The 24,556-nt window shown below is 54.4% G+C and overlaps 12 protein-coding genes across 12 annotated transcripts; 6 read left to right on the top strand and 6 right to left on the bottom strand.

The window, feature by feature from the left end:
- The first annotated feature begins 1 nt into the window (after position 1).
- Positions 2-1,814, top strand: AFUA_4G13710 (glycosyltransferase family 31 protein). The gene has a single exon (XM_746367.2). The coding sequence runs from the start codon at positions 173-175 to the stop codon at positions 1,616-1,618; it is 1,446 nt and encodes a 481-aa protein (XP_751460.1). The 5' UTR covers positions 2-172; the 3' UTR covers positions 1,619-1,814.
- Positions 1,815-1,917: 103 nt separating this feature from the next.
- On the top strand, positions 1,918-4,304 carry mpkA (mitogen-activated serine/threonine-protein kinase SLT2; the record flags this gene model as incomplete). Its single annotated transcript, XM_746366.2, has 5 exons — positions 1,918-2,825; positions 2,979-3,111; positions 3,167-3,233; positions 3,287-3,601; positions 3,658-4,304. Exons 1-5 carry the CDS (start codon positions 2,713-2,715, stop codon positions 4,302-4,304), a joined length of 1,275 nt encoding a protein of 424 aa, XP_751459.1. The 5' UTR covers positions 1,918-2,712.
- A 484-nt stretch (positions 4,305-4,788) lies between these two features.
- On the bottom strand, positions 4,789-7,211 carry AFUA_4G13730 (uncharacterized protein; the record flags this gene model as incomplete). Its single annotated transcript, XM_077804679.1, has 2 exons — positions 6,717-7,211; positions 4,789-6,635 (listed from the first exon to the last, which is right to left on the bottom strand). Exons 1-2 carry the CDS (start codon positions 6,922-6,924, stop codon positions 4,789-4,791), a joined length of 2,055 nt encoding a protein of 684 aa, XP_077660818.1. The 5' UTR covers positions 6,925-7,211.
- A 66-nt stretch (positions 7,212-7,277) lies between these two features.
- AFUA_4G13740 (metal homeostatis BSD2 family protein) lies at positions 7,278-8,983 on the bottom strand. The gene is made up of 3 exons (XM_077804680.1): positions 8,703-8,983; positions 8,151-8,636; positions 7,278-8,100 (listed from the first exon to the last, which is right to left on the bottom strand). The coding sequence occupies exons 1-3, from the start codon at positions 8,913-8,915 to the stop codon at positions 7,525-7,527; spliced, it is 1,275 nt and encodes a 424-aa protein (XP_077660819.1). The 5' UTR covers positions 8,916-8,983; the 3' UTR covers positions 7,278-7,524.
- A 1,665-nt stretch (positions 8,984-10,648) lies between these two features.
- Positions 10,649-12,249, bottom strand: mep20 (uncharacterized protein; the record flags this gene model as incomplete). The annotated part of the gene is made up of 3 exons (XM_077804681.1): positions 10,649-11,090; positions 11,161-11,970; positions 12,030-12,249. 3 exons carry the CDS (start codon positions 12,247-12,249, stop codon positions 11,071-11,073), a joined length of 1,050 nt encoding a protein of 349 aa, XP_077660820.1. The 3' UTR covers positions 10,649-11,070.
- Positions 12,250-12,415: 166 nt separating this feature from the next.
- On the top strand, positions 12,416-13,840 carry AFUA_4G13760 (uncharacterized protein; the record flags this gene model as incomplete). Its single annotated transcript, XM_001481521.2, has 1 exon — positions 12,416-13,840. Exon 1 carries the CDS (start codon positions 13,379-13,381, stop codon positions 13,838-13,840), a length of 462 nt encoding a protein of 153 aa, XP_001481571.1. The 5' UTR covers positions 12,416-13,378.
- Positions 13,841-14,025: 185 nt separating this feature from the next.
- Positions 14,026-14,709, top strand: AFUA_4G13765 (uncharacterized protein; the record flags this gene model as incomplete). The annotated part of the gene is made up of 1 exon (XM_001481522.1): positions 14,026-14,709. One exon carries the CDS (start codon positions 14,026-14,028, stop codon positions 14,707-14,709), a length of 684 nt encoding a protein of 227 aa, XP_001481572.1.
- A 255-nt stretch (positions 14,710-14,964) lies between these two features.
- Positions 14,965-16,130, top strand: AFUA_4G13770 (putative glycosyl hydrolase; the record flags this gene model as incomplete). Its single annotated transcript, XM_746361.2, has 1 exon — positions 14,965-16,130. The coding sequence occupies exon 1, from the start codon at positions 15,066-15,068 to the stop codon at positions 16,128-16,130; it is 1,065 nt and encodes a 354-aa protein (XP_751454.1). The 5' UTR covers positions 14,965-15,065.
- A 24-nt stretch (positions 16,131-16,154) lies between these two features.
- On the bottom strand, positions 16,155-16,610 carry AFUA_4G13780 (putative polyphenol monooxygenase; the record flags this gene model as incomplete). The annotated part of the gene is made up of 1 exon (XM_746360.1): positions 16,155-16,610. One exon carries the CDS (start codon positions 16,608-16,610, stop codon positions 16,155-16,157), a length of 456 nt encoding a protein of 151 aa, XP_751453.1.
- A 647-nt stretch (positions 16,611-17,257) lies between these two features.
- Positions 17,258-19,187, bottom strand: AFUA_4G13800 (putative extracellular sialidase/neuraminidase). The gene is made up of 2 exons (XM_746359.3): positions 17,377-19,187; positions 17,258-17,311 (listed from the first exon to the last, which is right to left on the bottom strand). Exon 1 carries the CDS (start codon positions 18,956-18,958, stop codon positions 17,738-17,740), a length of 1,221 nt encoding a protein of 406 aa, XP_751452.2. The 5' UTR covers positions 18,959-19,187; the 3' UTR covers positions 17,258-17,311; positions 17,377-17,737.
- Positions 19,188-21,376: 2,189 nt separating this feature from the next.
- On the bottom strand, positions 21,377-22,059 carry AFUA_4G13810 (F-box protein; the record flags this gene model as incomplete). The annotated part of the gene is made up of 2 exons (XM_746357.1): positions 21,377-21,603; positions 21,822-22,059. 2 exons carry the CDS (start codon positions 22,057-22,059, stop codon positions 21,377-21,379), a joined length of 465 nt encoding a protein of 154 aa, XP_751450.1.
- Positions 22,060-22,760: 701 nt separating this feature from the next.
- On the top strand, positions 22,761-24,522 carry AFUA_4G13820 (putative MFS multidrug transporter; the record flags this gene model as incomplete). Its single annotated transcript, XM_746356.2, has 3 exons — positions 22,761-23,039; positions 23,099-23,919; positions 23,973-24,522. Exons 1-3 carry the CDS (start codon positions 22,863-22,865, stop codon positions 24,520-24,522), a joined length of 1,548 nt encoding a protein of 515 aa, XP_751449.1. The 5' UTR covers positions 22,761-22,862.
- Between the last annotated feature and the right edge of the window lie 34 nt (positions 24,523-24,556).

Raw genomic sequence — 24,556 nt, forward strand, 5'->3', positions numbered from 1 at the left:
ATGTTTTCCCCGTCAGTGACAACAGGTCCTATTTGCCAAGGTCATCTCTGGGGTCGGCATTGGCAAGGTTGTGGGGGAGATGTAGGTCACAATTTTGCGCTCCCTTTCCAGCGAGCCCTGACTTCACTGCAAGCAGGCGACATCTAACATCAACAGTCATGCTTGAATCATCATGCAGCGCCTTCATTCGTTTAGCCAATTGCGACATGCATCCCCACTCAAACTTTTTGCCCTCGCTGCCGCCTTCATCTTGGTGTCCGCCTCCCTCGTGTTTTACTCCAGACCTGCTAGTCCCTCTGATGTTGACCTCCTCCCCTCACAACCTTCTACCGGCAACGAAATAGAAAACAAAGGCACTTGCTATGTCGACCTCGATTTCTTGAGATCTCAGGGATACAATGAAACTGCGAAATACGCACGGCTCGAGATAGCCGTCAGGCGAACAGCGAACTTCACGGGATTCTCTGACACCTTGCCCACTCGATTCCCCGCTTATCAGAAGATTCGTTTGGACACAGCTGACCACGAAGCACCGTTGTCACCAGAGACATGCTCTCCCGCAGTGACTATTCAAGCTCCGTTACCTGTCGCACCACCCAACGCGTCCCACATTCTGTTCGGCGTCGCGACAACACTGAGAAGACTAGATGATTCCCTGCCTGCATTTGCACATTGGGCGGCGGGAACGAACGCTCGCATATATGCTTCGGTGGACTCCGACACAGGCTCGCCAATAAGGAGGGTGGAGCAACGAGCCAAGGAATTGGATGTCCGTTTGACTATAATTCAATCTGATGAGGAGCGACTGGATCAGTACTTCTCTCTACTCCGGGTTCTGCTCAAGCACCGTGATGCATCGACGCAGTGGGCTGTTTTGATCGACGACGACACTTTCTTCCCTTCTATGCGGAATCTGGTCGACAGACTCGCAACCTACGACGCGACGAAGCCACAATATGTTGGGGCTGTGACGGAGGATCTCGCACAGGTGTTCAGTTGGAGTTATATGGCCTTTGGAGGTGCTGGGATCTTCCTCTCAATACCACTCCTTGAGCAACTCGACAAGGTGTATGATGATTGCAACAGCTTCAAAACCACTGGCGACCGAAGAGTCGCCAGGTGCATCTACTCCCACACACACACGAAACTCACCTGGGACCGCGACCTATATCAGTTGGATCTCCGAGGGGATGCGTCTGGCTTCTACGAGTCCGGTCGCCCGCTACCGCTGTCGGTCCATCATTGGAAATCATGGTTCCAGGCAGATATGGTTGGGCTCGGTCAGGTTGCGGCCGTCTGCGGTGACGATTGTCAACTGCATCGTTGGCGCTTGAAGGACAACTGGTTCCTCGTGAACGGGTTCTCCATGATCAAGTATACTTCAGCCAGAAATGTTGATCTGATGGAGAAGACCTGGGAGGATAGTAAATACAGAGGCGGGGATGGCTTCGCGTTCAGTCTGGGTCCATTTCGCCCAAAGGATGAAGGCAAGGTGTCCTTTCGCTTGCGGAACGCAACTCAACAGGCAGGGTCTGTTCGACAGGTCTACATTCATGACTCGGGGCCAGACGAGCCTCCTGAAGTACTGGAAGTAGTCTGGAAACCTACATCTGGGTGATGCCGCCTTCTGTCCGAGTTCTTTTTACGAAAATCGTTGAATCTTCTGCCGGTACAGAATACTCTCAGGGACTTCTGGCCATCAAGTCGAAGCATACTCATTCCTTGTTCTGATGCGACTTAGCAATTGCGGAGTGGTTGAATACTTTATGTCTCTAGCCATGTAGCGAATAATGAACTGTCGAATCGAGTTTGGCCTTTTGTTTGTTCTAGACTTCAAGCCGTATGATCAATCTATTCAGCACTGTGATTTCTGGCTGGCTAAGCTTCGCGACAAAAGAGCCATCCATTGTGGAAGATGGGATATGGAGCCTTGGGAATCCCCACTCCAGCCCCTCTCCTGTCTCAGACAGGCGTCAGGAGGGCCTCAGGCATCTATCTTCCTTTGTTCTCGATGCCACCTCTTCTCTTTGACATCGAGTCCGTTTTGTAGCATGGACTCGCAAGTATATGCAGGTTCTCTTCATTTGCCTTTGTATATATTTTTATCCTGATTTAGGATCATCGATGGAGTGTCCTTTTCTTTCACTAAACCGCGGCGGAGCACTGTGATTACTATTGATGCATGCCCCGGCGCTCCAGCAGCTGCAGGCCCCAATCATTCCTTAATTAACTCCCCCCGTCACATCCCCAACTGTGCAGCTTCACATCAGAAACACATTCTATTTCTCCTTTTAACCCCTCCCTGCTCTCTTCCTTTTTGTCCTTTCCTCCCCCTCAGTCTCCTTTTGAGCACTTTCCATTTGCTGTTTTGCCCTCTTTCTGTCACTCCCCCGAGGTTTCGATCTGTTACTGCGGCTGCACATTGTACTGCGGGGCTCGAACTACTGACAGCTCCCTTTCCACCGAGCCTGTCTCAGTTGTCTCAGTTGCACCAGATCTCTTTCCTCCTGAGATTTGTTCGGCATTTTCAGCTGCGCCTTTTGCTCCATTGAGATACCCGCTTCGTCTTCACTCTCGTTGGCACTGAAGCATTGCGATTCGAATTTCCACCCCGGCTACACACGACACTCGTCTGTCGATTCCTCGCCTCGGCCTTTATCGTCGATCATAAGCCGGTCGCTCCATTACAAGACAAAGCTGTCGGTTTTGATCATGTCTGATCTACAGGGTCGGAAGGTCTTCAAGGTCTTCAACCAAGACTTTATCGTGGATGAACGGTACAATGTGACCAAGGAGCTGGGCCAGGGTGCATACGGTATCGTTTGGTAGGTTATCTGCATTCTCAAGGCTGCGATGGGGTGTCTGTTTTCGTCTGTATCCGTGGAGAGGGCTGTATGGCAGAACCACCTCAGAAGGAGTGGTGAAGCGTCGTGGATCGACCATTGAACTGAGTACTGATCACGATCATTTGACTGTAGTGCTGCCACGAATGTTCATACTGGCGAGGGAGTGGCCATCAAGAAGGTTACCAATGTCTTCAGCAAGAAAATTCTCGCTAAGCGGGCATTGAGAGAGATTAAGCTTCTTCAGCACTTCCGCGGCCACCGCAATGTACGTCCAATGCTTGTTTGCTATTAAAAATCGGTAGGGCTGATCGGAACTGCAGATCACCTGTCTGTACGATATGGATATTCCACGACCAGACAATTTCAACGAAACCTATCTCTACGAAGGTGTGTGCCACAATTGCTATGGTGCATAGGAACTGCTGATTGATTTTATGCAGAGTTGATGGAATGCGATCTGGCCGCTATCATCCGCTCGGGACAGCCCCTGACCGACGCACATTTTCAATCTTTCATCTACCAGATTTTGTGTGGACTCAAGTATATCCATTCCGCCAATGTCCTGCACCGAGATCTGAAGCCTGGTAACTTGCTGGTCAACGCGGACTGCGAGCTCAAGATCTGCGATTTCGGTTTGGCCCGTGGTTTTTCGATCGACCCCGAGGAGAACGCCGGCTACATGACCGAATATGTTGCGACCCGGTGGTATCGTGCTCCCGAGATAATGCTGAGCTTCCAGAGCTACACCAAAGCTAGTATGTCATACCTGATTTTGGTTGCAATTAGAGCGCCGATATGCTGACGACTATAGTCGACGTGTGGTCTGTAGGATGCATCCTGGCCGAGCTGCTCGGCGGCCGTCCTTTCTTCAAAGGCCGGGACTACGTCGACCAGCTCAACCAGATCCTGCACTACCTGGGTACCCCCAATGAGGAGACCCTGAGCCGCATTGGATCTCCTCGTGCGCAGGAATATGTCCGCAACCTGCCGTTCATGCCCAAGATCCCCTTCCAGCGTTTGTTCCCCAACGCCAACCCCGACGCACTCGATCTGCTCGACCGCATGCTGGCCTTCGACCCGGCGTCGCGTATATCGGTCGAGGAAGCGCTGGAGCACCCGTACCTGCACATCTGGCACGACGCCTCCGACGAGCCCACCTGCCCGACGACATTCGACTTCCACTTCGAGGTCGTCGACGACGTGCAGGAGATGCGCAAGATGATTTACGACGAAGTGGTGCGCTTCCGCAACCTCGTCCGGCAGCAGTCCCAGGCGCAGGCCGCCGCTGCCGCGCAGCAACAGCAACAGCAGATTGCTCAGCAGACCAACGTTCCCATCCCTGACCACCAGCAGGGAGGCTGGAAGCAGGAGGAGCCCAAGCCTCAGGAGGTGCACGCCGCGGGCGGCCATGTGAACGATCTGGAATCGTCATTGCAGCGGGGGATGGATGTCCAATAGACGTTGACTTTCGTATGAAGCTTGGAGGATGTCTCGGTATCATGTCCATTGCCCACTGTTCATAAACGTAGTATATCATCACCACTTCATCTATACCTCATGTTTAGGCACTACCGGTTGACATCACCTAGCAGAACATGTATCTAGCAAAATAGTAGCCATCCCTGATGTCGATGAAGCTGAATTATGTCCATACCCTGTGCCCAATGTAATGCAGATACATGACCAGACATTACCTCAAAGTCAAAATCTCAAGCTCAGCACACAATAAAGTACATACATGATCCATCCAATTCAACCGAGACTCTTTAAAAGAAAACATGCATCAATCGTTATCATCCAATCGTAACCAACCATGTACCTTCTTCATAATAACCATCCATTCTCATCCTACCCTACCTCATGATATCTTCAATATAGGGCGACAGCTTATAGACCAAAACTATATTCCCAAACGTACCCCGTAAGCAGAACTTTAAGAAATCTAATGATAATACCCCCTCCACCAAACAGCCATGCAGGCCGCAACCACCAAATCCAACATCTTGATCCCCTCGTCTTCGACGATCAGTTTGCCTAGTTTAGCGCTTTTACCACGCATGCCTCCGCCTGCTGGTTCGCGCGCGAGCGAAAAGTCGAGACGGTCGGGGTCATCTGCAGCGCCGCTGCTGGTGCTGCTTGAGGAGGGTTTGCGGGTGTGGATTTGTTTTTGCCGGGGGGTGTGGCCGGGTATGCCTGAGACGGACGAGGTGCTCCCGCTGGTGCCGGAGTGGGAGCGAGGTCTGGTGTAGGTGGTTGGGTTGAGGAGGTGGGCGAAAGAGTTGCGTTTGGGGGCGGGGTGACCCTGACCGTGTCCGTGTGGGTGGGATGTTTGGCTCGGGGAGGAAGAGTGGCCTGGGGTGTCGGAGGAGGTCTGGCTGAGGGTGAAGGGGGAGATGTGGGCGGAGTTGGACGGATGGTGGTGATGGCCCGCTTGGAAAGGGGTGTTGAAGCGGATTTCTGCGACAGTCACGGCTGGCGCTGCAGGGGTGGAAGCGTTCGTTCCATGGCCTGGGTATGAGGGCGTGGGGATCATGTGCTTGCATTTGAGACTGCGGCCGTTGACGCTAGTGGAGAAAGTGCAGATGCCGTTCCAGGGGGAGGTGAATGTGTAGTAGCCGCTTTTGAGCTTGGAGTGGGCTTGTGTATGTGGCCGGGTCGGACTGCCAGTAAAGGTGTCCAGTGAGGATCTGCTGGTAGGTAAATCTAGGGAGCCTCGCGAGTCGTCCCAGTGATTATATGGCCGCGATACGCAGAGTTGGCGGCGGAATTTGCGTGGCAGTGACGAATCCGGGGTCCGTGTTTCAGGATGCGACTGTGTAGGAAATTTGAGTGTGGAGGAGGGCAGAGCCTGTGCATCTGACGGGAGATTGATGCCCAGGCTCTGCAGGGAAAATGGCTCGTCCTGGGCTAGGAACCGGTTATACCCCGGTGTCGACACCTCGATGTCGACGGCGGTGCTGTCCGCCTTGGATGCGGAGATCGTCGCGACATTCCATTGAATGCCATGAGTGGGATCGCGGCGGATGAGAGTGATATGGAATCCCTGTCGATCTGAGGCCTGGCCGTGGTCGCGCGGCCTTCTGTGAGGAGACTGCCCTGGGCTCCGTGACGGCGATGCTCGGCGAGCGTTCGACCCTGCCCCGTCGGACGTATGCGGCCGTAGTTCGGACCCCCTGCTGTCCAGGCTAAGACGTCCTGCAGACAAGGCTTCGTACTTTTCCTTCCAGCTATCGAGTCCTTTACTGTTGAGATACCCCGACAGGGCGCTCCATCGATTACTCTTCTTCGCCGAACTGTTGTTGATCGGATCTGAAGGAGCTCCCTCTGTTGGCACAAACGGCAGAGGCCTGGGCGGTAACGGCGGTGCTCTAGTCTCTCCTGTATTTCCACGCGAGTCGCCCAGGTGGTCTGAGATATCCGAAACAGCGGTAGCTGACTCCGAACTGGGAAAGTCTTGACGAAGCGTCGGACGAGGCGGGGTCGGCGGAGGCAGAGGGTCGACTGCAGTAGAGCACGGCGAGTAATTCTCCTGCTGCAACGGTGTCTCTGGAAGAGGGCTGCCAGGGACAGGCTTCCGCCGGACATTGTTCAATCGCGCAAACTCTGGCGGTGCTCCATCGCCCCATTGTTCCTTGCGTAGTTTCGCCTGTTGTTCACGCTCCTCCTCAGCCTCCTGCAACAGGAGTTCGTCCTCCGGGGTCGCAACATGAAGGTAGTAAAGGGAGGCGTTGATGGCTTCTGCGGAGATGCTTGATTTGGTCGGAGGCTTCAATGGCGAGAGGAATACATCTGTACGAGTCAGAACGGTTCCGTCATCCTCCGACGCAGTAGGCTTGAATGACTGGCGGGGGGCCAGTTCCTAGGAAATACCTTTGCTTCCGGGTACGCGCACAATATAGAGCACGAGAGGATCTAGCTTCTTTTGTGCCGGATTCCGAGGGTAGGCAGGAGGGTTTGAGGCAATGGTAGTGATGGACGAGAGCGAGCGAGCCTCGACTGGAGGCTGGGGGATACTGGGATGGACGGAGGCGGGGGAGGGTGTAGAAGTTGCGTCCGCCGCACCGTCGACCATGGCCATTTGATTGACTATCGACAGTCGCGGTGGCAGGCAGGTGATGGGGCGCACGGAATGAGCTGTACTGGACGCCTGAAAGGGTTTTGGGAGGGCTGTTCCTGGGTAAAAAAAACAAACAATCGCGGAGAAGCCGGGAGGATTGGGCCGTTGCGGAGGAGCCGCCAAGAGACTATATATCAGCGACGATCTGCATGGACTGCAGTAAACCGCGAGAGATGATGACCTGCCCAGTAGAATGGGTCTAGAAATAACAAGTGTCGTAAAGACCAACTTTGGTCTACGAGGACGAGACACGTAAGTGCGGCGAATGTACTAAAATCGCTGCCTAGAGTACGACGGCAGGTCTATGGACCCAATGGCACACGCCAAGTTCCATCGAATTGGTATCTCGAAACGAAAATAGCTACAAAGAAACTATGCCCGTTGCTGAATCCGTAATTACTAAATGAGACGTGAAATAATAATGAAGGAGAGAAAGTCCGAGTCCCATTGTCCGACCAGATAAACCAAGGATATCAGATATGAACTCCATCCGTCCGCTGAATGATCTGCTGTTTCTGTACCTATTCGAGAGGGAATGACCTGTCTCGATTGGATGCTGTCCTATACAACCGTTTCGGACCGTTCGCCTTCCGCGATGACCGGAACGCTGAGACCGCGCTCGGGGCTCTGTAGTACTAATTGCTCATGCCGCCGGGCCCGTAAAAAGTCGCTGATGGCGCGGATGAGAATGAACCAACCGACAATCATCAAGACATAGGAAATCCACTCGCTCGTTGTGATGTCGGATATCGCGCCGCTTCCGCTGTTGCCACCGGAATTCTCAGAAACCGAAGTTGGATCAAAGTTGTGGCTGTTGGGATCGGGTGGAGGAACATAGTCCGCACCGCCGTCAGAGCCTCCATCACTCCCCCCTTTCATGTAGAAACCATACTGCACTAACGTAAGGCCGAGACCCGCTCTGCTGCCATTTTTCGCGGCGTGCGTGGTGTGAAGAAGGTAGGTCAGGAGGAAGCCGACTAGCTGGAAGGACATCGAGATCATGGCGTTCCAAACGAAGGAGAAGATCGAGCCGACCGGCAATCCATCCACATAAACCTCATCGGACGAGATGCCGGGCGCCAAGATGGTGGTCTCCCAGTACGGGGGGGTGGCGTCTGCAGCTGCTTCTTCATAGGACTATAGACGGTCAGCTTTTGCGTTCGCTGATGCCAGACAGGATTGCTTACCGGAGGTAGATCCTCATTCTTCTCTCCCCGTTCTGGCTTGGCCGCCAGGTTGGCAAAGACTCCGTCATTTGACGAACTGATCACGCGACCTGCGCCTGACGAGGGTGTGCTGAAACTGGGCAGTATTGTTGGTCGTCTCTGCAATGTTGAGCTCGACTGGTGGCTCTGTGACGTTTGTTCGTTGCTGCCAGCAGATGAAGGGGCACCCTCTCTGCTACTGCCCGCTGACGGCTCCGGATGGGCCCGCATCAGTCGCTGCCGGTCATCAGGTTCGTCATCACCCTCGAAATCACTGGCATCACCAAAGGCGTCGGCAAGGGTCTGGTCTGCATCGCTTCGATGGGGGTCGTTCTGGAGAAGTCTTCTCGATGAGAAGGAAGAGGAACGAGAGTGGAACGAGGGCGGCGGCGACGAGGGCGTAGGGGCGGTTTGCAACGGAATCGACGAATGGGAGTTAACCTCGTCGTCTTCATCATGGGCATTCACCTGAAGGTAGTCAGTATCCATAAGGGATCGATATAAATACGTCTTATATAGATGAGTGCTGCCTACCCTTTGATAACGCTGCGAGCTCATGACGAGCTGAGCGGGCGGCACGAAGAGACACTCGGGCCTGCGACAAAAGAAACGACAACTGTGGAGACGAGAGAAAGAAGACAGAAAGAAGCAGATGAAAGAATGTGCAGGAGATGCAGGAAACAATCGATATAAGACCGGGGAGGCGTTGACTTCAGGATGTTGGATGGAAGGGGATCGACCGCCCATCTCCGTAACCTCCCTCACTAATCAGGCAGACAAGCGGTGGCGGTGACTGGACACATCACTGTGGCTGGTGTGGTTCATTGTGGCTGACGTTGTGGCCTGGAATCTGGGGCATCGCCGATTTTCCGATATCATCAATTCATCATCTGCTAGACTGCTTTATCAGAGCTCGCTGAACCACATCTCTATCCTCTTTGGCCTTGGTCCTTAATCTGATTCTCCGGGTCTTTCGGGCGAGATATACAGTCTGTTCTTGTATTACTAAAGACAACATCAGTTTCTCACCATGAGCAAACCAGTGAGTTGATAGTCCACACTACACCACGATGTAACGACCATACTCACAGCTACAGACTCTGAACCCCCAGTCAATACAAAACCGCATCTCTCACCTCCTTAAACACTGGCCTACCGACCCCGTCCGTCCGGCCTCTGTCTCCGTCCAAACCTACCTCCAATCCCGCCTCCAACCCACACAATCGCAACAAGCGCAGCCCCAACAAGCACAGCCATCCAAGGTAGAAATCTCAGAGGCGTCGCTCAATGCGCTTTCATCGTTACTGGAAGATCGCTACGCGAGACGATACCCGTTACCGCCGAAGCTGCGGCGGCCGGCGTCGAATCCGGACCACTACGACAATGTCGTGAAGGAGTTCGAAGAGGCGCCGGGGCGGGATTTCTGGGGGAGGATGGGGAAGAGACTTCGGGGGTTGTTTAGATTTACGTGATCAAAAGTTGGGTGGTGTATGATATATGTATGTATACTATAGCTGTTGACATTGTACTATTATTCTGAATGCTGAGCGCTGAATGGAGCTATCGGATTGTGCTCAGAAGGTATTCATACCACTCGAAGTATATAGTTGATGGCCACGAGACTTGTCGGATGTAACAGGCTTCTCAACATCTTGATAGAATACTCAACTTGGACTGAGTTAGCATGTTGCATGGTGCACCTTGCATCCTACAGGTTATGTTCTATGTCTATTCAAACACTTCGACTTGCATCTCGAACAGCCCAACCAACGCTGTGCTACAACTGGACCTCCAATCTCCTATTCTACTGAGTAAATAAATACGTACTCTCCCCAACGGTGTTTCTCCAAGGATCTGCAAATAAAGATCAGCTCAGACTACTCCGTATTGCTCGGAAAGATTGGCGTCATGACTTGGAAGAAACCTCTGTATACGAGGTGGACAACTTCCAATTCGACAGGTCTCAAAGACTCTGAAACGCGACCAACAGCATTGATTCGGACCGTCCGTGGCCGAGATGTCGGTCAGCTGTTCATGTCAACATCGTGATGTCAGGCATGAACATACCCATATAGATGTGTAATATGATATGTGCCTATGTGCCTATGTAAATACATATATATGTTCACATCTATCCGCACATCTCTCCTCGCCACCACATCTACAGGTACAACCAAGTAAACACGGCACGATGCATCTCACCAACCTGGCACCCATCCTCTTCCTCACCCTCGCAGCAGGTAACTCTCTACACTATCAACCTAGCAAAAGGTACTCTGGACTAACGAAAGTAGCATCCCCCGGCTGCCCCAACGACCTTTGCGGCGACAAACCCTGTCCCTCCCCGAGCGTCTGCACAACCTACACCCGCACCTCACCCTCCTCAACCCTAACCACTTGTATCCCCGCCCCAACCTGTCTCGGAGTATACCGTAAGTCCTTTCTTTCCCCCTTTTTCTTTTTCTTTCTTTCTTTCTTTCTTTTTTTTTTTTTTTTTTTTTGTAATTTCTTCCTTTAGAAAAAACTTCTATAGCATACGCAAAAGACTGATGGGTGCAGAATCTTGCTCCTTCGGTACCGGCCTCACCTGCTGCTCGGGCTACTGCGCCGCGACGAAATGCCGGCCCACGAGTCCGAAGTGGCCGGGCTGCGCCGAGGATTTCCAGCTGTGTGAGAGTGACGCGGACTGTTGCTATAGTGGAAATAAATGTCTCGAAGGGATTTGCCGGAGGGGTTAACAGCAGTGCCTCGCCTCAGCGTACGGGTATGCTTATAGTTACGGTTATGACTCTGGTTGAAAGGATGGCTATAGTATGCAAGGAAGTATAATGAATTGATTGGGTTGTGCAAAACTAAGCTTGTTACTATTTCGTTCTCTCGTTTCTCGTAGATCTCGTACTGGCTAGCAGTTAAGGTTCACGGCTATAACCATTGTTAGTGTCGAGCATTTGGAAGTGGATGTGGAGAGGGGAAGGAGGGGGGGGGGGGGTACCGTTAGCGAACAGGGCATAGGTATCCGCGTTGAGCAGCGCCTGGCTAGCACTCAAGGCAGTGGAGGCCCGATATCCGTAGGCATAGTCGTCAGTACCGGGCGAGTAGACAGCCGGGGCGTGGGTGAACTCGTGCAGGGTGGTGGTGGCCTGGTCCTGGGCGTGGCAGGAGCTGGTCAACGCCGGGAGATACGAGTAGTAGATGTCGCAGTTGGCGATGAGGTTGCTGGAGGGGAGAGTGTAGGCGAGGGTGTTGGAGTCGCAGTAGCCGTAGGGGTCGGTGCAGTAGTAGGTCGTCTTGCCGGAAGACTGGGAGGAGGCCTCGCTGGCGACGGCGCGGAAGCGTGCGGCGACGGTGTTGCGGGTGCTGCTGGAGGTGGTCTTGAAGTACTCCTGGAAGCGAGTAGACGAGCCGGAGGAGGCAGCGCTGGCAGCGGCGTTGGCGAGGGAAGCCGCGTTGCGCAGAGCCGTGGAGAGGGCCGAGGCACGGCTGCCGGAGCAGGAGGCGACCTTTGTGCGGCGGTCGAGGAGCTTGATGGCCTGGGGCACGGCGGCGGCCTTTGCGGCGTCGACCTCGATCTCGAGCTCGTTTGACTGGTAGGGGATGTAGCCGGAGACTTTGCGGTCTGTGGTTATGGGGACAAACCCATCGGTGCGAATGGTCACCGTGCCACCCTCGGTGAGGTCAGCCGTGCTGGCGACGTCGAACTCGTCCTCAAAGGTGGCGCCGGGGGCGAGCGTGGTCAAGGCATCGTCAGAGAGGCCTTCAGTGAGGAGACGACGCTTGATTCCGGTGAACTCGACCTCGGTGGCTGACTCGTCAGTATGTTTGGTCTGGGGGTTGGGGTTGGGGGGACTTCGGAGGAGATACCATTGCGGAAGAGCGACACCTTCTTGACAGGAGCAGCATCCTGGAAGAAGTTAAGATGCACAAAGGTGACCTTCTCGTTGCCAGTGTTCTTGACGGTAGCCTTGATGCGAGTGTTGTCGACCTGGGTCAGGGTGACATCCAGGGTCGGGGTGTTGGCAGGAAGAGCCAGAGCACCATTGATGAGGGCCAGAATGGCAGAAGCGAGAATAGTGACCTTCATAATGAATTGAATTGGACTGAGCTGCTTTACTGATGCTGTGCTCTTGCTGATGCGTCTGGCAGACCTGGGATCAACCCCATATTTATAGACCACCCCCCCAATGCTAATGATTGCAGTATAGATATCACGAACGAGTCCTGGAACGAACGGAGATATGACCAGAACAGGAGGTTACATCTATCCCGTCTGACAGTCTTGAGTCTCGACTGGACAGGATGATAAGATCCGATTGACTGAAAACTGCCATGGCGTTCTGCATCCGACATAGCCACTGCGCGAGGCGTCTTGAAGCATCACCATCGCGGCCAGGCGCAAAGGCCAAGGAAGAAGCTTGGCCCGCCGGAGGACCGTTTCTTCAGACGGCTTCTGCTTGAGGTATAACATCGTCGGGACTTTGGATTGGAGCGCCAAGAGGGTCGGTCTGGCACTTAAATGATGACGACGTCTAACCGGCGGTCCGCATGCCTGAAGAGGAATGTGCGTGTCGAGATAGCCTATCTGCAGAGGGTGTCTTCATTTATTCCGTCTTGTCTTTCGGCAAGCGTCCTGTGTGATATCTCAGTATGCTTCTCCCATGGCTCGTTGGGTATGGTGATATCCGCATCCTGGTGACAGTGTACGGATTGACACCGATTGCCAGGGACGACGTGTTGAGACATGACCTGCTGGATCCGACGCAGACCCTGAGCAGTCCCTGAGATTAGGGGAAAACGAGTGGTTTGATCGACTCCAGATTGTCAGAGAAAGCTGGGGACTGACTCGTAACCCTCGACGGAACCCGACCAAAGCCATAGACTAAAGTGCCGATCATGGCCACTTTATTAATCCTTAATATCCGGCTGATACTGACAGAATGCAACCCAAGACTTCCTGTTTCACCTCCCCCTCTTTCATTTCCAGTTATCTTCCTGCTTTAAAGCTTGGCAGTTTCCACTGGGTCTCTAATTGGTGGATTGTGGCCTCCATATAAAGCTTGGTGTTTCATGTTTCGTCTCTCCTGCCCATAGTGCTCCTCCACAACGTCTTCGAGCACTGAACTGAACTTCCACCTCAGACAGACGTCGTTCATTCACATCTCAACTGACAAAGTGACAACTGAACATACTGCACGACCGACGACAGACACGACATGACCAACCTCCAGGTTATCCTCTCGCCCGTCCCTCCCTCCGCCACTCCCCCCATCAGCCTCCCCATCAACGTCGCCATCCACAACCCAGCAGCCACCCCAGTCACCTTCGTCAACTGGGGCACCCCGTTCGACCCAAAAGCCAACCTCCTGGGCGTCTTCCAGATCAACGACACCGCCACCGATCATCCAATCACCCTCGACACCATCAAGTTCCAGCGCCGGCTGCCTCCGTCGCGGGAGGATCTCGTCGAGATCCCCGCCGAGAGCTCCATGGAGCGGACCATTACCATCCCACATGTGCCGCTGGAAGAAGGCCACGAGTACGCCGTGCAGGCCAAGGGCATCTGGCATGGAATCTGGGAGTGTGCGCGCAACCAGGTGACGGATGCGCAGCTGCAGGAGCTCGACCAGAGGGGGGAGTTTGAGTCGGAGCGTGCGCTGTTCAAGGTTACGCAGTAGCCCAGCATCTGTGCTTGTGCTTGTTTGGAGTACAGAAGTCAATTGGATGTGTTGATGTGATGTGTGGTACATGTATGACTGCTCCCGGTATATAACCTCTCCACGGCGCTGTAGCCTGTAGTAACTTATGCCTTCTATCTCAAGTCAATCAGTCCATCAGTCCATCATCGTGCGGTAAGGCAACAATGCAGACAACGATTGATATCCCGACTGACGCAGCGCGCGTGTTCTCCATCCTCGCTCAAGGCGGAATAGGCATCGTCCCCTCGAGCGTCGGCTACGGAATCATAGCGACTGAGCCTCCCGCTCTGCAGCGCATCTATACCGTCAAGCGTCGCCAGCCGCACAAGCGCCACGCCATCATAGGCAGCTACGCGCTGCACCGCGAGATCCACGTCCTCCCGCCGGACAAGATGGCTCTCGTGCGCTGGCTGACGGTCGATCTCAACCTCCCGCTGGGGGTGATCGCCCGGTACCGACGGGATCACCCGCTCCTCGCCAGACTAGACGAAGAAACCCGAGCGGCGAGTTCAATGGACGGCACGATGGCCATGCTTGTCAACGGGGGTCCGTTCCAGGAGGAGTTGGTCCGGGTGGCTGCTGCGGCTGGGCGGGCGGTGCTGGGGTCGAGCGCCAATCTCACCGGGCAAGGGACAAAGACCGTGGTGGAGGCGATTGAGGAGGAGATTCGCGAGGCGGCGGATATCGTGGTGGATTATGGGCGGGTGAGAGATGGTTGGCCGCGGGCGAGTTCGACCATGGTGGATTTCGAGGCGATGCGGGTGGTGAGGGTTGGGGCGTGTTATGAGGCGATTCATGATGTGGTGAAGAGGTTTGCTGGGTTGAACTGGCCGGACCCGAGTGTCTGATGAGGTATTAGTCTTCTTCTTCTTCTTCTTCTTCTTGTTGTTGTTGTTCTTGTTGCCGGTGTAGCTAGGGTTGCATCAGCTGGAACAAAGTCACATCTGATATCGACGGCGCTGTCAGTACTCAGTCATCCGAGTAGCATTGCTACACAAGCATCGCAGAGCTCGTGTCATTGTATATCAGCCAATTAGTACCCCCAATGGCCAGACTAAAGCATCTAAACCGCCGATCATGCAACGTCGGGTACGCTAATCTAACCCCGAATGGCTTCATTTAGCGAATCTCACCATATATATCATCTTCCACCGTCCAGCGCCTCCTCCCCGTCAGCGTCACCAAGAACCACGCACACATCAAGATGAAACTCTCACTCCTACTCCTCCTCAGCGCAGTCTACACTGCAACAGGTACTGCCGCTACAACTACAACTGCTACAGCCGCAACCCACGTAATCTACTCCTACCCCGGCGTCTCCCCCCCAGCCAGCCTCCTCTCCCTCATCGCCGCAGGCAAAGTAGGCGGCCTCATCCTCTTCGGCGAAAACATCGATGACAACTTGCCCGCCACCATCGCCACCATCCAGAAAACCTACGCCTCGTCCCCGGACTACAATGGCACCCCGCTGCTGATCATGACCGACCAGGAAGGCGGCAAGGTACGGCGTCTGCCCGGCGGTCCGACCCTCTCGGCAAAGCAGGTCGGTCTGTCCTCTGACCCGGCGGCGACTGCCGGCGAGACCGGGACCGAAGCAGCGACGACCCTGGCCCAGTACGGCGTGAATGCGAATCTGGCGCCCGTGCTGGGCGTCTATCGCTCGGCGGGGGACTTTCTAGACGAGTACGGCCGGTCGTACGGGAATAGCTCCGAGCTGGTCGCTTCGTGCGCGGAAGCCTTCATTCGCAACCAGCAGGCCCGGAAAGTGATTGCGACGGCGAAGCATTTCCCCGGGCTGGGGGCTGCGGGGGCCGATGCGAATACGGATCTGGTCCCCGTGCAGATCGACCTGGGGCTGGAGGAGTTGCGGCGGGTGGATGAAGCGCCGTATCGCGCGGCGATTGCCGCCGGGGTGGAGATGGTGATGGCGTCGTGGGCGGTGTATCCTGCGTTGGATGCGAAGCCGGCGGGGCTGAGTGAGAAATGGATTCGCGGCGAGCTGCGACAACGGCATGGGTTCCAGGGGGTGACCATCACGGATGCGATTGAGGCCGGGGCGTTGCGCGCGTACGGCGACGATGCGGCGAGAGGCGTGCGCGCGGCGCAGGCGGGGATGGATCTGCTTCTTGCGTCGGCGAGGAATGTCACGCAGGGCGAGGCGATCGTGGATGCACTGACCGCGGCGCTGGAGCACGGCGAGCTGGATACGGAGGAGTTTGCGGCCGCGACGGCGCGAATCATGGCATTGAGACGGACGTTACATGTATAGACATAGATCGGAACTAGATCAAGATCACGAGTAGATGTAGCAATGCTGCCCTGCCAATGGATCCATCAAGTCTGCAATCTTCCGCGGGCCCCCGAGCACGCCAAACTCCACGACCGTATCGACACTCACATTCGTCGCCCACGGCGGATCAAACATCCACGCCGTCCCATTCAGCGCATCCCGTCGCCCCGGACCTGCCTCCTGCCACATCCCCCACAGCCGATCCACCATCGCATGGTGCAGGAAGAACGCTGGATCCTGCACCGACGAAAACACATCGCCCATCGTCGGGTCCAGCACCGCGAGAAACTCCTGGATCGTCTGCGCCGCCAGGATCCGCTGCACGGCGGCGGCGCCGGCGAACCGGTGCAGCGGACGAGCGTTAAAGCTGCGCTCGAGACAGCGCGGGTTGTATCGAAAGGCCGACGGATCGAGCGGGCGGTACAGCTCGTCCAGGTCGTGGACGTTCAGCGGGCCCATTGGAGGCGAGAGGATGGGACGTACGCGACGAAGTCATCGAAGCGATCCTGCACTCCGGGGTATTGCTCCTTCGGGAGGACTGCAGGGAGGGACCGTAGACAGAACAGCGCGTCGATGTAGTTCCCGTCGTTCGACTTGTGTCAAAGCGCTCCTATCCAGTCAGTCCTGCTCCTCTGTTGACAGCATCACATACCATTCTCGCCGAACTCGCAGATTGCGAAGCGTACAGGGCAGGGCCGGAGACGCAACCACGCCTACATGATTGCTGAAGACCAACGATAGAGACATATCCAGTATTTAAGCCTGCCCGACAGCTAGACCGACCTGCTGTGTAGCGAGGCTCTGTTTGCACGAAGATCACTGGGCTAATCCCTGACCCGTCGAGGCGAATCCGCAAATCATACGATGAATGCATGCTATTATTGCTTTCTTGTTTCCCCTGTACGTACATGCTAGCAGTCATGCTGGCAGTCACTGCTACAGCTCCAGTTTATGCTCCGGTTCGTCCTCGCAGAACACACTCCAGATCGGTACCGGTTCGTCGCTCTCGTGCACGCCGGGCCTCAGCAGCGTCTGTCGTCCGATACACATGGGGCCTCTGCTTTGGTCAGCGTGCTGAATCAGTTGAAGGGACTCAATCGAATTGGCACACGGACGTGAAGAACCGACATGGCTTTTTGACCGAGACTGTGGTCACCTCACTGTAGCATTCGGTCAGCAAACTACACTTGCATGCGCTACCTGCATGTCCAACTGTCCAACATACTAGGAATCGATGGTATGACAATCGCCCATGGGCACGCTGACTGTTTTGCTGCCCTCTTCGATCGTCTCCAGCCCGATCTGCATCATCCCGGTTAATGCTGCATTTGGAGTGAGAGTGCATTACTGACTGTGGTGTTTTTGGCTGCGGCCGCGACGGCCAAGAGCATGGCCCAGGAGAGATGCATTTTGTCGTGATTGCGGATTCTACGAGTGGGAGGATGGCGAGAACGCGATACGGAATCGGGAAGAAGTATTTATTTGCGTCCAAAACTAGGGATGGCAAGGGATGAGACCCTCCCTGGCGGATCTATCTACTGTATCCATGTAAACATTCCCACTATCGCGATGCAAATGACGACAACCTAATTGTTAGGACCATTCAGGATCCACGACAGATTGAATCTCCTCCAGATGATCGCCCGATACGAATTCTTGCCAGTGCCATCATTGAAGAAATCGCTCTCCACCAACGCCCCAATCTTGTAATCCCCCGTCTTGGTCATACTCGAATAACCCCCTTCATGACCCGCCCCGCTGACCTTGGCATCCTCCAGCTTGCGCCCGTAGTTGAACTTCTTCGCGTCCGCATCGTAGCTGATCCGCACGCGCATCGCCCGCCGACTCGTCCCCGACGCGGAATTCAGAAAGATCGTCCGCGCCGGCGCATCGCTGTTATACCGCAGCACCGATCCCTGGCACGCCGGGTCCGGCAGCCCAGCGTCCGGGGCAAACGCCCCGAAGCCCTCGAGCGTCCCGCGCGCCACCATCCGGTACCCCTTCTGGCTGGGCCGGTCATTGCGGTACAGCTTCCCGTCGGGCGTCTGCACGATCGTCCCCTCCGCCCCGGCCCCGGACAGCCGCTGCACGCTCCACGTGCGGTTGCCCGGCGCGCCGCGCCCGATGATGTTGCGGCCCATGGCGGGGATGACCAGCTCGCCGGTCGTGAGGCGGATGCCGTTGCCGGGGCCGACCGCGTCCCAGGCCCAGCCGTCCGGGGTCAGTTCCTTGGTGAGATCGACGGGCTTGGACCAGGTGTTGCCGTCGTCTCGGGACTCGGTGAGGTACAGGTGTCGGCGGCCTTCCCAGGTGGAGTCGATTTTCTTGGTGACCGTGCCGTCGGGGAGGACGTCCTTGCCGTTCTGGCTGTAGGTGGCGCCGTTCCACGAGAGAAACAGGTAGATGGTGTTGTCGTCGTCGACGACCGGGGTCGGATTGCCCCAGGTGCCGGCGCCGGAGCCGACGACTTCCCGGAGAGGCTCCCAGTCGGACGGACTGGCGCCGTTGTTGGCGGTTGTCTTGGTGCGCTTGTAGACAAGGTTGATGTCGCCAAAGTCTTGGTTGGTGTGTCGGCGGCCCTCGGCGAAGGCGAGGATGCGTCCGGTGGTGGTGCGGACCACAGCGGGGATGCGGAACGAGTGGAAGCCGATTCCGGTGGACAGTTTGTCTGGCGAGGCCATGTTGGCGCTGCGGAAGAGAGGGAATTCATCGTGGTAGGGGGCGGCCGACTTGGCCGGGTCGTTGATGGCCCATGCCGGGAGGAACTGCACCAGCAGTGCCAGGATCATGAAGCGCATCGACTGCATCTTGCTCGTTGCTGGACAGCATTATGGTGGGAGACGGTCGAGGAGATTTATAGCCATCGTGTGAAATCACATCCTGATTGAGTTATCCAGACATTGTTGAATATGGACGCACGTGGGCTTGTGTTGCAGCTACTTAATATAACCTCGTGTTGATCCGACAGACCTCGTATACGATCAACATGCACGCCAGTATTTACCGAAGACAAGCACAGACTAGCGAATACGACTCGGAAATTAGACCGACCGTCTTGTAAGCTGATCAGCCTGCCTTCTGGCAGTACGATAATGAAGTATGCATCGCTGACTACCCATCCCGCTCGTGTGCATAATCCTTGCCTTCAAAATGCACGAACGGGCTTATGGTAGCTCCTTGCAGCCAGGGGTAGTAAGGATGTCCGACATGTCTACTGCAGGAGACAATACTGCAGGAAGGTCACTTACAGGTGGAGCCGGACGGGTGCTGCGAGTCTGCCAAGGATATACATTGAATCAGTCACGAAGGTCACGAAGGTCACGAACACTGCAACTGTCGTCTGCTATACAGCCCCGACTTGAAGCACTCCCGTTGTCGGTGGTTCAAGCACATCTGCTCTTGGTCAGGATAGCCCAGTGCCTCGACTTACAGCATTGCTGGTGATGACTGATGAAGAAACCCCCTGAAGTCATTCACCTGAGCATTCCGAGAATCCCTTGCCAAGCACATAAGTCTTCCAAGATTGGCCACAAAATGCGAGTCGAGCAACCAGGGACATCGTCACGACATATTGCGTGGTCAGGTTCCCCTTGGCTAATCTCTGTCTAGGCACGAGTGCCAATCATCCCAAGTGTTCCCGTAGCATTGATTTCCAGTTGTACCAGCAAATCAGGACTCAAACTCTTGAGTGTACGTAGAGACTCAGACGAGAAGTAGAGGGAAAGGGCAGTTCTGGGGGACTTCTTGAGCTAGGCATGACATGAAGCACAAGATTCCTCGCCAGAAGGCAGTCTTACTACCTGCATGCCTTCTCGCTTTGGTTGTCATATCCTTGGAGTGACCTTATGCACTGATTTGTCCATGTATGATCGGAAAGCAGAGTCTCTCCAGTCAATAGCAGACAAAGTGTACTGGGTAAGCCAGGACACTGTCATTACCTGTAACCTTCTTGTACTGACCAACGTTCAAGTGTAAAGTGATTTCAGGAAGATCAACTCATTGAGCCACTCAGAAGCTTTGCGATTCTACTCCAATGACATGTAACCAGATGAACCATAAAGACGCTTCAAAGTACCAAATCGGACATAGGGTTTTACACCATATGGAGATATGGAGAGCGCAGTGATGAAATTTATAGAAGTTCAGAGCTCTTCTCATTTTATTTTACATCAGATACCCCCAGTTGTCATTCAGTGTTCACCGACGGTGAGTGGAAATGTATACATCAGGCCACAGGTTTCCTCGATTACAGAATCAGCCTTTAACTACATTAAATGATCCATTATTAGGTTCTACAATTGCATGAGAGGCGAGAGAATTCCACATGGCTATGGCAGAGCCTCAGGCTCGGAGTGCACTGAGCAACAGTACATCTGGGACACAGAAGCTAGCAAAGCGCCTGAGGCTGCTATAGCCAGTCTGCTCACTAGCTTAGCTCCAGGAGCATGTGCGCTGGCTTTTCTTTTGAGGGAGTTGTAAGATATCTGCATTCTATTAGAGTGGAATATTGTCGGAGTCACGGAGCTTCCCTTGCACTATGGACTCAAACCTGAAAGTAAAACAAGCAGGTAATATGTCAGCTTGTGTGGCTCGAGGGTGACCTTTTCGAAGTGTAAAGGACTGGATGAAGAGCTCTTCATCCAGGTTTTAAGCTGGCATGGGTGAAAATCATTTTGTTGGACAATTACAGGGATGCATCGACTCAACGGCAAAACGATTGACGAATTGACTTGTCAACCTTTTCAATGGACTCGCCGGCGACTGGTATTGCTATCGATGTGATATGTATATGCATTGGACCTTGTAGTTGTCTCTCTGGCCAGACCAAGTGACTACAGAAGCTCTAGGAGAAATGTGGAAAGACTGTCATTCTTGAAAAGGGAGACAAGCTCAGTGATAACAGAGCCTGCATAGTAGTTTCAGGTTGTAAGATAGCTGAAGAAGGAATCGGATTGATAGAATTATGCTGCCACCGTGCAGTAAGGTGACGGTTCCCATGTCTTCAGGAGACTTAAGCTTCGGACCTTCCTGACTATTGTCTTACTGCCATTACAAGCTCTAATCACAATTTCGAGGTGATGTCTCGAAGAAAACAGCCTCCAATTCTCAAAGCAGCGTGAGTCTGGCATGAGAGGCGAAGTGGCAGGCCACCTATTGCCGGACCCTGCAATCTCCCCCGTACGCCGTCCCCTGATGTTTTCCATCAGTATCTGCAAGTGGTGAATTCAGGTTTCAGAACCAGAGAGCCTGAGAGCCTGACACATACCAATACTGTACATAAGATCGTCCCCGTCGCCGCATCTGGAACACGGTGAAAGTGGGACGAGACCCCTCAGGCACCCGACTATCATGAGTCGACCTCTATGCATCATTGCATCGTTCACAGCTTTTACAGTGTATACCTCTTCCTTGCAGCCTTCCACACTCTTCACAGTAATAGTGGGCCATCTGACTGATCATGATGGGTCGACAATAGGGCAAGGACCCCGTTCTTTATCCCACAGGAGATGCAGTATCTCCAAGGAGCTCGATGGCAATTCTTGCGATACTTTCCAGTCATTTGATCGTCGGGGAGCTTGTCCACAGTCAGTCCACAGTCACAAGTTTACAGCATCCAGTGCAGAAGAAGTGATTGCCGTATCTGCAGGTATGTAAGTGTAAGGATCATACCATCTATGTCACTCAAACATTCATTGTGGTTTAGGGGCACTCGCTCTGGCCACATTTCGAGGGTGATGTAGAACACTTCCCAGTATTCAAGCTCAAGCTCGTCCATGTCAACGGTGATGATGGACCGGAGGTACTTACTTGCGCTTTTCAAAGCCACTGCCGAGGCAGGGTCAAGGTACTCGCAGATCAGGAGGTGAATCTCTGCCGGGAGATCGAGAAAGGTAGTTGTGCATGCCATGATGGTCTGGCTTTGGACTCAGATTGGATTACAGAATGGAAGAAGTGATAGAGAAGTAACCTACACCTTAGCGTCTGGAGGATGAGAACTGGCAAGCTGGAGATGAGAAAACAGAGAGAGGGAAGACAGACAGATTGTAAACACTATACTTCGCATTGATGGTCACTTATGGATCAAGAACCCGTCCTCTGACATGAACAGTGAATGAGTAGACCATCGTCTCTATAGACGATAGGCTACATGACGCAGCACTTTGGAACCAGGGCAGGTCCTATTTGAATGACTTTGACAGGTGCTTCTAGCTACTCTTGAACACAGTCAGTCTTATAGTCTGCCAGCGCCATTTGCAGGCCCATGAGCCCGAGTTTCATGCAGCGTCAACAAATTCCGGCAAGACACAACAATTCAAAGCTCGAGCTCGATTACATTGAGAACCTTTCGCTCCGAACGCAACTCCCGTTCTACGACCAGATCTCAGCAGATATTGACGATTCGATGTGTTGAAGCAAACCATTGCGGGACTTGGGCGGATCTCGGACAGAGGCCCACTCCTCACAACTTCCTAGAACGGAAGCCCAGACTCAACGCCAAGAGGCCAAGCTTCTATATACCCGGACACTATCCTATATGGTAAGATGCCTGGACGAACGTGGATTGAATTCTCCGAGTAGAAACTTGTTCTGGAAGGTTGGCCTCACCAAGGGTCTTGGCTGACAGGCGAGCCGATTCCTCCATGCTTAGAAATCAGAATGGGCCTGTAGATATAAACTGACATCGTCGCCAGTTGATTTCACCACGATGAAATGACTCTGGAGGATAACTCAGCTGGAAAGATGCCAGCCAAGATGGCAACCCATGAGATAGAAGAAGACTGCGAAGCACGCATCGAAAGACTCGGCCGCGAGCGACCACCCTGCTTCTCCAGCTTGTGGTCGGAACTCACCTTTTGCTTCTCCATCGTCATGTCCCAGATCCTCGCGGTATGCCCCTTCCTGCTTTGCTCTCAGCTCGACCGCATGCAGTAGGCTGACAAGCCTAGGAATACTTCATCTCCGGCTCCAACATCCTCCTCCCAACGCTCATCTCCGCCCTGGACATCCCCCTCGCCTCCTCCATCTGGCCCTCCACAGCGCTGTCTCTCGCAGTAACCTCCACCCTCCTCATCTATGGCCGCGTGGCGGACATGTACGGCGGCTTCGCATGCTACCTCTTCGGCGCCACCTGGCTCGCCATCTCCTCCATTCTCGCGGGCTTCTCGCAAACCTGGCTAATGCTCGTCATCTGCCGCGCACTGCAAGGCCTCGCGCTCGCTGCGTTTCTGCCTTCAGGCATGATGATTCTAGGTAGTGTGTACCGCCCCGGGCCGCGGAAGAACCTCGTCTTCAGCGTGTACGGCGCCTGCGCGGCGCTGGGGTTCTTCGTGGGGATTTTCTTCTCGGGGTTGAGCGGGAGGTTTCTCACCTGGCGCTGGTATTTCTTCATCGGGGGGATTCTGGCCGCGGTGACGGCCGTGACCTCGTTTTTCTCGATCCCGAGTGATTTTGCGGAGCGCAGGAAAACGAGGAAAGTCGGGATGGACTGGCTGGGGGGTGGGCTGCTGGTGCCGGGGCTGGTGTTGCTGGTGTTTGCCATTGCGGGGAGTGCGCATGCGCCGAGGCAGTGGGCGACGGCGTATATCGATGTGTGTCTTGCGCTGGGGGTGGTGCTTCTCGCGGCGTTTGTGTATGTGGAGGGTTGGGTGGTGGGGGATCCGCTGGTGACGGCGGATGTGTTTGCGGTCAAGTATCTGAAGCCATTGCTTTTCTCGCTTGTTTGCTTGTATGGAAGCTTGGGGATCTTCTTGCTCTATGGAGCCTTATAGTGCGTATCCTGTTTCACCTGCGCTTGGTGGCCACACGCTAATGCAAAGGCAGCATGCAAGGCATCATGAACGCCAGTCCGCTGCAAATCGTCGCGTGGACCGTCCCCATGGCGTTTGGAGGCTTGCTTATCTCGACAGTAGGCGGCTTCATCATGCACCGCATTCCCGGCACCATCCTCATGCTCATCTCCTGCCTGGGGTACCTCGGGTCCGGCCTCTTCTTTGCCCTCATCCCGGAGAACGGAGGGTACTGGGCCTTTGTCTTCCCGGCCATGATCTGCGGGACCATCGGAATCGACATCAGTTTCAACGTTACCAACATCTTCATCACAAGCAACATGCCGCTGGAGAAGCAAGGGCTGGCGGGGGCGCTGATCAACTGCACGTTGCACCTGGGGATTGCGCTGCATCTGGGGTTTGCCGACATCGTACAGGTCAACACCGACGATCAAGGGCTGCGGAAGAGCTACCAAGCGGTTTTCTGGTTCCAAGTTGCGCTGTCCGGGCTGGGGCTAGTGGTGAACGCGATATTTGTGCGGATTAGTCGGGCGAAGAGCGACCTGACCGTTGACGAGAGGAGGGCTTTAGAGAGTAATCTATAGCAGGTACACTTTATTACTTAAAAAAAAAAAAAAA

This window comes from Aspergillus fumigatus, chromosome 4 (genome assembly GCF_000002655.1).
Source record: "Aspergillus fumigatus Af293 chromosome 4, whole genome shotgun sequence".
Lineage (NCBI taxonomy): Eukaryota > Fungi > Ascomycota > Eurotiomycetes > Eurotiales > Aspergillaceae > Aspergillus > Aspergillus fumigatus.

Coding starts and splice junctions, on each gene's coding strand:
- AFUA_4G13800 (XM_746359.3), bottom strand. CDS start 18,958: ATGCAGTCGATGCGCTTCATGATCCTGGCACTGCTGGTGCAGTTCCTC.
- AFUA_4G13710 (XM_746367.2), top strand. CDS start 173: ATGCAGCGCCTTCATTCGTTTAGCCAATTGCGACATGCATCCCCACTC.
- AFUA_4G13740 (XM_077804680.1), bottom strand. CDS start 8,915: ATGGGCGGTCGATCCCCTTCCATCCAACATCCTGAAGTCAACGCCTCC. Junction 8,637..8,702: donor GCTCGCAGCGTTATCAAAGG/GTAGGCAGCACT, acceptor GACTACCTTCAG/GTGAATGCCCATGATGAAGA. Junction 8,101..8,150: donor AGAATGAGGATCTACCTCCG/GTAAGCAATCCT, acceptor GACCGTCTATAG/TCCTATGAAGAAGCAGCTGC.